The 14,260-nt window shown below is 31.0% G+C and overlaps 1 protein-coding gene across 1 annotated transcript; it reads left to right on the forward strand.

Annotated features, from left to right (window-relative positions):
• Positions 1-10,345: 10,345 nt before the first annotated feature.
• Positions 10,346-13,800, forward strand: LOC124913336 (probable ascorbate-specific transmembrane electron transporter 1). The gene is made up of 4 exons (XM_047453929.1): positions 10,346-10,507; positions 10,598-10,646; positions 13,251-13,453; positions 13,534-13,800. Exons 1-4 carry the CDS (start codon positions 10,346-10,348, stop codon positions 13,798-13,800), a joined length of 681 nt encoding a protein of 226 aa, XP_047309885.1.
• Positions 13,801-14,260: the final 460 nt, after the last annotated feature.

A 14,260-nucleotide genomic window follows, 5' to 3' on the forward strand; every position in this document is an offset into this window, starting at 1 on the left:
ATCAATTTTAACAATTTGTTGCTTTTAAAATGTTTTGAAATTGTTTTGTCACTTTTAAAACATTTTTAAATTGTTTCTTCACATTTGAAAATCTAATCAATTTTAACATTTTGTTACTTTTAAAATATGTTAGTATATTCGTTACTTTTGAAACATTTTAAAATAATTTCGTCACGTTTAAAAATTGAATTTTGATATTTCGTCTTCCATAAAATATCTTGATCAATTTTGACATTTTGTCGCTTTAAAAATGTCTTTAAATTGTTTTGTCACTTTTAAAATATTTTCAACTTGTTTCGTCACATTTGAAACTTTTATCAATTTTAACATTTTGACACTTTTAAAATATTTTAGAATGTTTTGTCATATTTGAAACTTTGAATTTTGATATTTCGTCTCCCATTAAATATCTTAATAAATTTAGACATTTTGTCAATTTTTAAATGTCTTGAAATTGTTTTGTCACTTCTAAAACAATTTCAACATGTTTCGTCACATTTGAAACATTGATCAATTTTAATATTTTCAACTTGTTTGTCACATTTGAAACATTGATCAATTATAACATTTTGTCACTTTTAAAATATTTTGAAATTGGTTTTTCACTTTTAAAACATTTTCGACTTGTTTCGTCACATTTGAAACATTTTCAAATTGTTTCGTCACATTTGAAACTTTGATCAATTTTAATTGTTTTTCACTTTTTAAATGTTTAGAAATTATTTTTGTCACTTTTAAAACATTTCTAACTTGTTTCGTCACATTTGAAACTCTAATCAATTTTAACATTTTGTTACTTTTAAAATGTGTTGGAATGTTTAGTCACGTTTGAAATATTGAATTTTGATATTTCGTCTCTCATGAAATATTTTTATCATTTTTTTACATTTTTTAACTTTTAAAATGTCTTGAATTGTTTTGTTACTTTTAAAACATTTTCAATTTGTCTGGTCACATTTCAAGTTTTATTAGTTTTAACATTTTGTCACTTTAAAATGTTTTGAAATTGTTTTTTCATTTTTAAAACATTTTCAACTTGTTTCTTCATATTTTAAACTTTGATCAATTTTAACATTTTGTTATTTTTAAAATGTGTTAGAATGTTTCGTTACTTTTTAAACATTTTCAAATTGTTTCTTCACGTTTAAAATATTGCATTTTGATATTTCGTCTCCCATGAAATTTCTTGATCAATTTTGACATTTTATCACTTTTAAAATGTCTTGAAATTATTTTGTCACTTTTTAAACATTTTCATCTTGTTTGTCACATTTGAAACTTTGATCAATTTTAACATTTTGACACTTTTAAAATGTTTTAGAATTTTTTGTTACATTTAAAACTTTGAATTTTGATATTTCGTCTTCCATTAAATATCTTGATCATTTTTTACATTTTGTCACTTTCAAACTTTTAGAACATCTTCATCTTGTTTCGTCACATTAGAAACTTTGATCAATTTTAATATTTTGTTACTTTTAAAATGTGTTAGAATGTGTTAAGCTTAAAACAATAATTTAGCTTTCCGAGTTCTTGATACCAAGAATCGGGTTTTTGATAGTTGGGACCAAGCGTGGAATTCTATACTCATGCGCAGCGGATATAATGTGAGAAGAGAATTCGAGGTTAAGGAAAGAAGAACCAAAGGTGAGAAGGGAATACTACTAGAATACACCTAGTAGTCCAAGATAGGGGTCCAAGACCGAGAGAATAATTTAGAGTAACAACTTTCACAAGCTTTCATTCATAGCCTAAAAAGTGGGGTGGGCATCAGCATTTAAAGTGGTTGAATTACCCAAGAGTATTCGGTTACAAACTTGTTACAACAACTTGTAGAAATAACAGAATTCAGTTTGAGAGAAATATAAGTGAAGAGAAACAAAACATAATTATTAAAAAAAAGACATAAACTGGCCCATGTGCACACTAGGACCGAGAAAAGGGTGCTGGAAATATTCTAGGATCGAGGCCTTGATTTGTATACACTAACATTATCTCCCCCTTCAAAGTTTGTCGCCCTCGACGAAATGACCGTGGACTGGTCAGCATCTAATGCGCATCCTCAAAACTTCAAAAAAGACCATGGCTTCGGTCAGACTTCAGAAAGTTCAGCAAGGGTCGCAGCATAGGACCGAACTTCTTAAAAAACTTTCGGCAGAATCGTTTCAATAGTTGAGCTGGTCGAGTCCATGTAGTCTTTTACACTGCCGGGTCACTCGCCATTCTGCCCATGTAAGAAATTTATGTGCACCCAAGGTCGAGTTTTACGTTGATTAGAGCCGACCTTTGTTGCTGCAATGTCTCCAGCACCTGGTGCAAAAATAATTTCTTCCAGCTTCGATTATACTCTATAGTGTCTTCAAAAATCCAGGCCATGTCTTTTTCCCGAACCAACATCACAAGGGCAACACAAGAGTCATAGCTTCTAATTATTCTCCTAACTTGTGGTCTTCTTCGGGTTGCTGGAATAGAGCGTTGAACACTTCAAAAGGTTGCTAGAGATCTTCAGGAATATCTTCCAAGGTCATTGCCGCGAGGGAAACAGTTTGGCCTTCATTCTGACTTTTTATTTGCACTTTGGCAGCAACACTACATTCTTTCAAAGTCTTTTCCAGCTGGTTACCATGCATCAAAGTGACCTGCGACCTAGGAATTCCCTTTAGGATCGTGGTTTTTCCTTGCTTCTCATAAGAGAGGGTCAACTTTTCGAAGTTCCAAGATGAGGGACCTAAAGTAATCAGCCATTCAATGCCCAACACAATAACATATTCGTTCATGGAAATTACCTTCATTTCTGTTTGATAATCATTGCCTTCCATCGACCATTTCAAATCTTTGCAAATGCTAGAGCATAAAACATTGGATCTATCAACCACTCTAACAGATTGCACCTGGGTTGCTATGCTTTTGTGGTCTATTTTCTCCAAAATCATGCTATTGATAAAATTATGGGTGCTGACTGTATCGATCAAGATCACTACCGAAAAGTTCTCGACTTTTCCAAGAATCTGGAGATTTCGAAAAGCTTTAGAACCGGTAAATGCATGTAAGGATATGGTTGGTTCTTCCCATGCCCCGAGCAACAAAGGTTGATCATCAAAAACAGGTTCTTGAACGGGTTCTTGGTCTTCTTGATGATTGGCCGAGACCATGAATAACTTTGATTTACACCTATAGTTTGGTTGCCATTTTCATTGCAAGTGTAGCATAGACCCTTCTTTCGTTTTTCATCCATTGAGAACGGGTCTAATTGTTTAATGTGGCCCTGGTTTGTACTTAAGAGGACCCATATGATGAATTCTTGATGTCGGTATTGGTGCTCGGCCAGGCTGTGTTTAGGGTGAGCATTGAGTGGTTTAATCCGAAATCCAATCCAATCCGAATTCTAAATACTAATTCGGATTGGATATTTCGGATTGGACTGAGATCGGATCGGATTGAGTTCGGATTGAATTAAATCGGATTGGATTAGGATTATCCAAATTATCCAAATTATCTAAATAAAAATATATTTTTTAATTATTTTTTTTAAAATTAAATTTAATCTCAATATAATATATATTTTACATATCATCACTGACAACGATATTTATTTTTATTTTTATTATTTTTTTCAGATTCAAATTTAATAATAATAAAAACTTCTAATTAAAAAAAATAAAAAAAAATAAAAAAAAATTGTTGACTAATTTCAAGCTGATATATATAAATATTTTTTAGTTTTGATTATCCAAACCATTTTCAATCCAATCCGTATCCAATCCGTATTAATTAGTAAAATGGTTTGGATTACGGATTGGATAAACTTAGTTTGGATTTAATACGGATTGGACAAAACGGATTGGTTTTACCCATTTGCTCACCCTAGTTGTGTTAATATTGAATGACTTGGGCAGCAATGGTGCTTCAGCGCTGTACAAGTGCCCGCTGCACATTAGGGACCGATACGTTGCTTCTTGGACCTTAGCCATGGCCATGGCTTCGTTTAGAGAGTCGGGAAATCGCATCCTGATGCAGTTTGCAATCTCCTCCCTTAGACCGGACAAATAGTAATCTATGACGTATTCCCTTGGCATGTTGTAGAGTTTTTTAGAGATCGACATGTATCACAAATTATATTATTGAACCGACCCAACCTGTTCAAATTCATCAGCTGTCTCATTGGAGTGTCGTGTATAGAGGGCCCGAATTACGCCAAATCTATATCGGGTAAGTCTTCTGGTCATGGTCATAAGACAAAGAATGATAATGTTGAAAGACATTCCTATACAGAACGATCTCTTAAAGTTAGCTCTCACCATGCACTACCTATTCAATCCTTTGCTCTTGACTCAACTCGATCCGACTTTGAGGAAACTCCAAGGCCGGACGTTGAGTAGATTATCCGGAACGTTCTAGCTCCATGGAAAGCATTTGTAATGGCCCGATTGGATGACATGGAAAGAAAGCAAACATCCTCGTCAAGCTCTCACAGTCAAGGTTTGGTAGGGTTAAGACAAGAGTTGAGGTAGAAATTAGGACAAATAAAACCCATGATCTACAAGACACTCAATACTATTGAAGTCGTATCATCGCAACTTGTCGAGATGGACAAATCACAAAGTGCTACCGATGCTGAGAAATTGAGGGAGCGTGAAGAGGATGCCCGTTGTATTCAGGAGGAAGAAAACACAAAAGCTAAGGCTGCTGAACAAGCTGATGAAGAGGCTGCTCGACGTATTTAGGAGGAGATTAATATAGATGATACAATCATGCCAACAATTACTGCCAAAAAGACCAAAGCTTCTAAACGAAAGAAAACCGCACAACCTATAGTAGTAGAGGATTACTTACTAGAGGATGATACGCAATTGCACCAATATAGAGTTGTGAACCATTGGCCTCAACCGGAAGTACCCCAATCGAAGATTCCACGTAGTGCTCGGTCAAATCGAAGGTTATGTCAAGGTGATGAGTCTATAGTTGAAGATGATCCTATTCCATGAAGGGGAAGGGGTCGTGAAAATGTTACTGGAGATCCACTCAGTTCCTTCATGCCAGGGCTAAGGATAGATATGGAAAAGAGGGCTGCTAAAGCTGTAAGGAAAAGAGGGAGACACTAAAACTTTCTTCTCTCTCTATGTTTTTTCCTTTATGTCCTTACGATCAGTACTTTCTTGTTGAAACATCTGGTTTGCCTTACTAACATTATTTCTCATTATGTTTATTAAATAGGGATGCTTCATGATAATTCTGATTTTATAATTGTTGGTTTTGATAGTTTTAATGTTAAAACAATCAAAAAGGGAGAAATTGCAAGAAACTAAAGCACCGTTTTCAATAAATCAAACTAACTTTGATACATTATTCTAAACTATCAAAGAGGGAGAAATTGTTAGAATTAAATGATAACTAACTTAATATAAATAGCCAACGATTACAAGGTTTTGAATATTTAAATTAAATAATCAAAAAGGGAGAAATTGTTAGATAAAATAGGTAATTAATTATTATGACTAATTAATTATTTATAATAATAAAGAACTTAATCAAGTTAATTTTGTGAAAGATAAAGAAAACCAGGAATTAAAACTGATTTCCTTTAAAGACGGTTGCAAAATCTACAAACACTTATAAAGAAGCAGAACTGGTAGTCTGATCGGTAGCATCGTCAATTATATATAAAGAAGCGGAACTGGTAGTATGTCTGGTAGTGTGATCGGTAGCATCCTCGATTATATATAAAGAAGTAGAACGAGTAGTATGTCCGATAGTATGATCGGTAGTCTGATCGGTAGCATCATCGGTTATATATAAAGAAGCGGAACCAGTTGTATGTCCGGTAGTCCGATCAGTAGTCTTTTCGGTAGTCTGCTCGGTTATATATAAGAAGCGTAGCTAGTAGAATGTTCGGTTATCTGTTCGGTATTATAAATAAAACGGAACAAGTAGTATCCTTACTTCGGTTTTATCATATGTGGAACATGTAGTTCCTCTATATCAGTTATATGTTCGGTAACATCTATTTAACGGTAGTATGCTCGGTTCTACTTCAAGAAGCGGAACCGGTAATTTGTTATAACGGTTTTATACAAGGCGCAACCGGTAGTTTCCAATCCAGTGCTATGCATAACGTATCCGGTAATTGCAGAGAGCAACTTTCACGTGTCTAGACTGTTTTATTGTCATTTTGGTGTAAGTCTGATGAAGTCTATTAGGAGCAGTTGTCTTCCATATTGTTCTAGACAGACAAATCATTAGAAGACAAAATTGTATGTTTATTGTTCCTCAGAAATAATTAATCCAATTAATTCCATGTTCACTTATTATCAGAGTACAAACAAGATCAAAAGATGTCACATCTGCTATACTACTCTGAACCTCAACCAATCATAATCAAGAAAGGTGTACTATCAAGCAAATATATTCGTTGAAGAAGCAAATATATCAGTTGATATATTTTCCTACTTAAGAAGATAGAAGTCATCTGCTTCAGGACGTTGCTTTTACCTTGCTCACTTTTCAACCTTACAACTTTTGAAACCCGAATCCTTGTCATCAAATTGCTTAAGCTTTCGAAACAGTGTGTGTTAGAAACTCAAGTTTATTACAATATTACCTATTATGTGTGAGTGGTGAGTATTGTAAGTTGACATAATTTGTTTTTGTTCAACATAGTGAGTTTATTGAAAGGTCGAAAATGGGCAGTTACTAAGCATCGGTTGTTCGACTAAGTCTATGTACGCATTATAAACGGATTGAATATTCTAGTGAATATCCTTCTCAAAGGTTTGAGAAGAAGGGGTGATGTAGGAGTTTATCTCCGAACATCCATAAACCTTGTATTGTGATTCTTTCCCTTACTATCCTTTAAACCGTGTATTTGTTGCTTCAAGTTGAAACAAACAATTTTGCACTTAAACTCAGTTTAAGAGTTTGTGACAACTTGTGAAGAATAGAGATCGATATTAACCTTTAACAAGGTTATTATCAATCGGCGTGTGTGTAAACGTTCATCTTTGCGAGACTCCAGTCTCCTTCGGCGATCCCGATCTTAACAAAAATTCTTCACCCCAATTGTATTTTATGTTTTGACTATTTGTCTTGGACTATAAGTTATAGACTAGCTGTATTCTTTTCTCATCCTTCATTTTTTTCTCTCCTAATCTTTAAATCTTCTTTACATAAGTCTTCCGCTACACTTTGATCAAAGATTTTCCACTCGATCCTAAAAATCAAGAACTCACACTGTTTACCGATTCAAGTCTTAACAGAAAGTTTTAGGGTTCAATTAAAATAGAAGGAAGAGGTCAGTGACTACTTTCATTTCAAATTAAATAATTAATTTGAAATTAAAGTATATAAGCATATTTAAAAAAGATAAAGGCATATTGGCCTCTCTGATAACATTAGAAACTGATGAGCCTAATTAGAAACTGTGATTGCTAAAGCCTCCAAAGAAACTAGCCAGCTAACATCACATATAACATCACATATAGTTCTTCACTTCTTGAATTCGAACTCTAGTATACAGACACAACTAAATCCTTCAAAGATCAATCAGATGACCAGTATACAATTCCTCAACATATACAGCTAAAAAACATTCAGAGATTCAGCAGAGTTCTAATTGTGTTTCAGAATCAGAAAGGAGCTCTCACTTTAGCCTAAACCTAGACTCACCTAAATCATATATCTATCAACAAACAACGATAATTAACAATCAACTCATAAATCAAATAGACTACAGCTTCATGTATTAACAACAATTGGTATCGATGTATATCACCGATGCCTCAATCACAGTATAAAGATCTACATTGGAAAGACAATTACCTGAGCAGCAAAGTAGGATGTAATGAAAGGAGGAATTGAGCTCGCCGGAAGTGCAGGAGTTTTAGCCGGAATCTGTTTCTTCCGTCCTTTGTTCTATGTCTTCGCCAATGTAATCTCCTCTTCTCTTCAACGCCTTCAAGTACTACTTTCTCAACCTTCCACGCAATAAGCAAGGATTGATTTCTAGGATGCCCGTGAGGAATCTCTCTGCTTCCTTTCGTCGTCTAGCTGCAGGTCTCTTCTGTAGTCTTCTGACTATCCTCTCTTCTTCTTCGAAGGGGAACGGAGTCACTGGATCTCAAGAACGGAACTTGATTTTTGTAACTGCTCTCTCTTTTGTTTTATTTTTGTTTTTTAAAATCCAAGTATTTATCGCTCCAATCCTTATTAGCGACCTTGTTTTAAACAAATCGTCCTGGACTTTTTTTCAATTAATTGGGTGTGAAATGTTTATGGCGGATTCACAACTCAATAAATGTGAATCCCCTTTTTGAATCAACCCAAATGGTACATCATAGCTCAAGTTAAGATTTTTCAAAGTTAATCTTTTATTCACCCTTCAGTCCTTTCGCAGTTTCTGAACCCGTGACTTCATATTTCATATGCTCAAAGAGTTGGACTCAAGACTCCTCTCATAATGGGTGAGTATGAATTGGAATGTTGTGGATCTTTCCGACAATTTTTGTATTTTAAGGAATAGCTAACAAGGTATGTGCTGATCAGGAGAACGATTGCACGGGGATATGCCATTTCATGCTCCAGTCTTACTACGGGCAACTTGGGGTGAATTGTATAGAGAACCAGGAGGCCTACTTGATATTATTGGAAATCTTACTCAAAGATCTTTTCAATGATAGCTCATACATCCAAAGTGTCCAGTAATTCTAAAGATATGGTTTTTAGAAGTATAGCCTACCTCCATTTAGCTTCTAAGATTCAGACCTGGAACATTGACCCTCTTGTGTTGATCGGGCGAGTTCCCTAGTCATCGATCCAGGGTTCGGGACTGGTTCCATTCAAAATTTATGTGGATCAGCTTCCCAACCCAAGTATAATCACTCAATTCCATCAACTACAACTCGATTTATGAACTTGTAAGTGGAGGGGTGTCCAAGTGGATCTTCATAAAAACACTTTACAGTGATGTCGACATTAAGTTTATCTTGGGTACACAATTGTGAAATAGGGATAATCAGTCATCGAGAGGAATCGTTTCTCTTTTCAAAACATCCAAAATGATCGAATTCTATCAACTATTGAAGCCAGAATGAATTTGTGAAGTTTTAAATTTATTTGGAGCTTGAAGGGACTTCAAATGGGCAAATTCCTCTTTTTTAAATAATCCTTTTTCAAATAACCCTTTTTCAAATAATCCCACTTTTTTCAAATTCAAAACCTTTAAAAGGCCGTTCAAACTCTTCCCATAGGTGGTTGACTTGCATTTTACCCTTCTTTGACTCGGGTCAACTTGTCGGTTGTCGACTTGACTCGTTAGTTTGACATGTTTCTTCGATTTCTCCTCTTTTGAGCATCTTCTGCACATATTTTCAAATAGCAATATTATGCTCAAAATTCACGATTTCACGTGTCTGTTATTCTAAAAGTACAAGGGGACTCAAGACTTGAGCATTTTTGAAATTTGTCTTTTGGATCATCGTTTTTTTAGTCTTTTCTTAGCCGACTTTCAAAAGACATTTTTATATTTTGGTTTTCCAGATCAAATAAACAAGCATTAGTATTATATTAGACCAGATTTTGTTTATTAGATATCTAATGTGTAAATTGGGGTGTCTACAAATACAAGAAATTTTTTCTTTTTTTTGTCTTTAATTAATATATTTAGTGTATTTCGAAAATTACTTTCTGGTGTATTATCATAATAAATATACGTGTATTTGTAACGAGATAATTACTTATTTTGGGTAATAGAAAGTAAAAAAAAAAGGACATTGGAGGAGTATATGTTAAACTAAAACTTCATTGAAATTGGCTCCATATAAATGATAGCCGGCCTACCTTTCCACATTTTGTTTGAAAAATGTTTCTTGTCATCCAATGCAATTATGCAAACAAGAAAAACATAAACTTTATCACCTTTGTCATTATCAAATATTTTCTATGTTCTTTGATAATGTATAAAGTTATTCCAGACCAATTCAACAGACATTATATATATATATATATATAAAAGAAAAGTTAAACATTTTCTTGAATTCTAAATTAATTGTATAAATTTATTCATTACATAATAAAGATCATACATTTATTCATTTTAAAAAGAAAAAGATTATCTATGTATATGATAATGTACCCTTATATAATATAAATCTTAATAATGAAGACTCATATCTGAGTTGTAGAAATCTTCAAGGTTATGAACACTTGGATTATAATATCATAATATAATATATTTCAATTTTTGTTTATATTAGTTTGATGGAAACAAGAACACCCTTCTATTTAGTTAGCGCCAACAACACCTAGAATAGAAACCATGCTCTCTCTTTTTGACCGACTTTAGGAATCAATAATGGCGATCAAGAACAGCTCGAGCTTCAATCTTTCGGCTGCACCATCTGCCTTTCTTGCACAATTGCTGATCATATCGGTGACAGTGCTTGTGCTCATTTGGGTTTTGCATTTTCGTGAAGGCATTGCTTTTAACTCACAAAACAAGTTCAAGATCTTCAATGTAAATGATAATTAGTTTGTGATTTTGTTTTCTTCGTTTAGTTGGGAACTACAAATAAGAGTTGAACTAATTCTCTCTTTGTTCTAACAGTTGCATCCTCTGTTCATGGCAGTTGGGTTTTTGTTGATAGCCGGTGAAGGTATAGTGATCATGAACCTAGTTATTATTATGAATCTATAGTATCTCACTTAATAAGTTAAAACTATTCAATTTTATCTCGATAAGGCATACTTTTGATATTTTATGATATTTTATGATATTTTTTAATTAATGTTGATTCTATTTGTTATTTTGATTAATATTTGTGACTAGTTATGTTAAAATTTGGTTTGTATTTTCACAATTTTACATGAACTAGACGATTTGATTCTGTCTGTATGTGAAAATGCACGGTCAACGATACAATAATTTAAAATCAAATTTGATTTATTAGTCTTATTAGAATATCAGTTTGGTCTAATAGATCTAATTTATTATTTCACACAAAAATATAATTAAATAATAAATAAAACAAAAGTTTATGTGTTTGTGTTATATAACTAATTCATTTTATATGTATTACTGTTAAAAGTTTATTACTACTATTTAAATTAGTTTATTTATTTTGTTAATTAATTATAGTTATTTATATCTTTATCACTCATGTCTCATCATACAAATTAGTTTATAATATATTTATTTATTTTTTTCAATATTAATAAAATTTATATTTTAATTAAAAATATAGATATATTTACAAATTATTGAAATTTTAAATAATTTATATATAAAATATGATTTAATTTAAAATTATACAATATTTTAATAAATTAATAACAATCAATTTTTCTTCTTCAAATAATAACTCATAACAATTTAAATAATTAAAAAGTTAATACATTAATTATTTTATTATATTATCTTATTAGTTGATTTTTTAATTTTTTTAATTATTAATTAATTTTCCAACTATTTCTTTTTACTTTATTTTTTAATTATATTTATATATTTTTAAAATATATTTATTAATTATAATTTAGAATATTTAATAATCAATAAGAAAATTATATTAATATATGTAAAATTATATATTTTTAATTTTATTAATTTTAAATTTATGTATATACATTTATGTATTTTATTTTTCTTTTCCTATATGTTTTACCCCTAGAATGAACTGAAAATTTAATTTTCCGAAAAAATTTAGATTTTTAATTCCATTATAAGGTGACACATAATTCTCTATACATTCTTGTCAAAAAAATTATTCTCTATCATTCCTCTTTCTAAATGAGTAATAATAAAAATTATTTTGACAATAATGTGTAACGAATGATGTGTCACCCTCTAAGTGAATTAAAACATTAATAAGATAAAATTTTCATACTTTCAATTTAATTAGAAAATTATACATCATTCCCTATCTATTCTTGTTAAAAATTTAATGCTATGTATATTACTATTTTTAAATGAGTAATGATAGAAAGTATGAAAAATATTGATGTATAAAATTATTTGTCACTATCTAAGTAAATTGAAAATTTAATAGAAAAAATAATTTTTATTTTTTTTATTCAATTAAAAGGTGACATATCATCCTTATACATTAGTCTATAAATTGTTTCTTTTTCTCTCATCTTAATTTTCAAAATATTATAATATTGAATAAAATAATAATTAAAATATAAATTTATTTAAAATTTAAATAATTTTAGGTGAAAAATCTTTTTTTATATTAAAAATACAAAATATTATAAACTAATTTTATTAAAAAAAAAATTAATTAATAATTCAAAATAAATAGTATATACTTAAAATTACTTTAAAAAAAATAGAAACAATAATTATCATAATAATAATAATAAATGCATATCATGAAAAGATTTTTTTTTCAAAATACTAATGGTAGTTCAACCAAATTATGCAAGACTTTTTTTAATTTTAATAGTATCGGCTCAATTAGTTTAGCTCTTGGATTGTTAGGTACTAAATCAACTAACCGAAATATTAAATTGGTCTCAACTATTTTAAAATACGGTGGTTCATTCACTTGGATCAGTTCGATTGGGCTTTAGTTCTGTTTCAATTGGTTTGTTGAAATAAAGAAGTTGGTCTGTTTTCAGCAATAAAATAAATTCAGAAAAAAATAAAAAAAAAATCAGATAGAGGTGAGAGTAAAAGAGAAAACTGCCCTAAGAATTAAGATACATAAATCTAAAGAAAATGTAAAATAACGAAAATGATATTATGACAGTTGTCCAAAGTGGAAATCTACCAATAAAATTAAGGTATAGTCAAGTCACTTGTCTTCAAATTCATTTCCACCATTTTGAAAGTAAAACAAGTCATATATCTATAATTTCATTGATCTGTTTTTTATTTTTATAACATCCTTTTTAATGATTAATATTTTCATGTTTGTTTTTTCAACTTCTTATTGTAGTTGATTTTGTTATTCATATATCACATACTAAAGATACTCTTTGCTCACATAATATAAATATTTGTTTTTCACTTTTAGAGGATGAAAATTTATATTGCACTAGTATCAATTCAAAATATTTTTTTGTTACAAAAGTGGAGACAAAAAACCAACAAAAAATTCAAAATGGAAAAGAGAGGAAAAAAACTTCTTAATTTCAAACTCTTTTGCAAATTGCTATTTTTTATCATTAGTTTTGTCTCTCTTGTAAAGCTAGTTTAGAGTATTTGAATATCCTTAGTAAACAATCTTTCAATGTTTAATTTTTTCTTGTGATGACAGCTATCATGACTTACAAGATATTACCAGCCGGCAATAGAAAGTTGCAAAAGGGAGGTCACCTGCTCCTTCATTTAATCGCCCTTATATGTGGGATTTTAGGAATTTATGTTGTTTTCAAGTTCAACAATGAGACTAGTGGCAAACACTTGTACACCTTCCATTCATGGATTGGTTTATCTTCGGTCGCTCTCTTTGGTTTTCAGGTGATAATCTTTCATTAAACTCCAATTAACTCAAAATTGGTATCAATTATGAAAAAAAAAAATTATTTATTTATCCACAGTGGATTCTTGGATTCTTCTCATTTTGGTGGCCAAGAGCAGAAATGGGAGCAAGGGCTAGGTTAGCTCCATGGCATGTCTTCTTCGGCATTGTCATATTCTTGATAGTTGTATTGAGCGTTGAGACTGGCTTGGTGGAGATCTTTACAATACTTGTTCTTACCCGGAGTCAAGAAGCTCTCATCGTCAACTTCATCGGAGTACTTGTGCTCCTTTTTGCTGTATCAGTTGGTCTCACTGTCATTCTTCCAAGATCCTATAACTATTAATTAGTTCATTTTTGTTGTTGTTGCGGGGTAGATGTTTTAAGAATCAATTTTTAGAAAGTTGTTTTAAAATTATATTTTCATTTATGTTATGAATACAATCTAGTAAGGAAGAAACAACATCTTCAAATTCAACAAAGATAATACCAATGAATACAATTTGAAAACTTTATGCTTATATGCATGTTCTTGTTATTGTGCGCAGGGACAGACCCAGAAATTACCGTTAGAGTGACCTTGAAAAAAAATTAAAATGGCTTAAAAAAAATTTTAAAATGAGATTGAATAATATAATGAGAAAATTATAAATTTAACGAAATATGATCATGAGTTTATTCTTTTTTTTAGATTTATAAAAGAAAATAATGAATGAAAATGAAAAAAAAAATGAAGGAGCCATGTCCCTTTTCTACTCTAACAAAATATTATTTTTTATTATAGCATAAATTTACTCCGAGAATGA

This window comes from Impatiens glandulifera, chromosome 8 (assembly GCF_907164915.1).
Source record: "Impatiens glandulifera chromosome 8, dImpGla2.1, whole genome shotgun sequence".
NCBI lineage: Eukaryota > Viridiplantae > Streptophyta > Magnoliopsida > Ericales > Balsaminaceae > Impatiens > Impatiens glandulifera.

What these genes read in the sequence shown, in the direction of transcription:
- LOC124913336 (XM_047453929.1), top strand. Translation starts at nt 10,346, where the DNA reads ATGGCGATCAAGAACAGCTCGAGCTTCAATCTTTCGGCTGCACCATCT. An exon ending in ACAAGTTCAAGATCTTCAAT is followed by an intron (nt 10,508 to 10,597) that starts GTAAATGATAAT and finishes TTGTTCTAACAG; the next exon opens with TTGCATCCTCTGTTCATGGC. An exon ending in TCGCTCTCTTTGGTTTTCAG is followed by an intron (nt 13,454 to 13,533) that starts GTGATAATCTTT and finishes ATTTATCCACAG; the next exon opens with TGGATTCTTGGATTCTTCTC.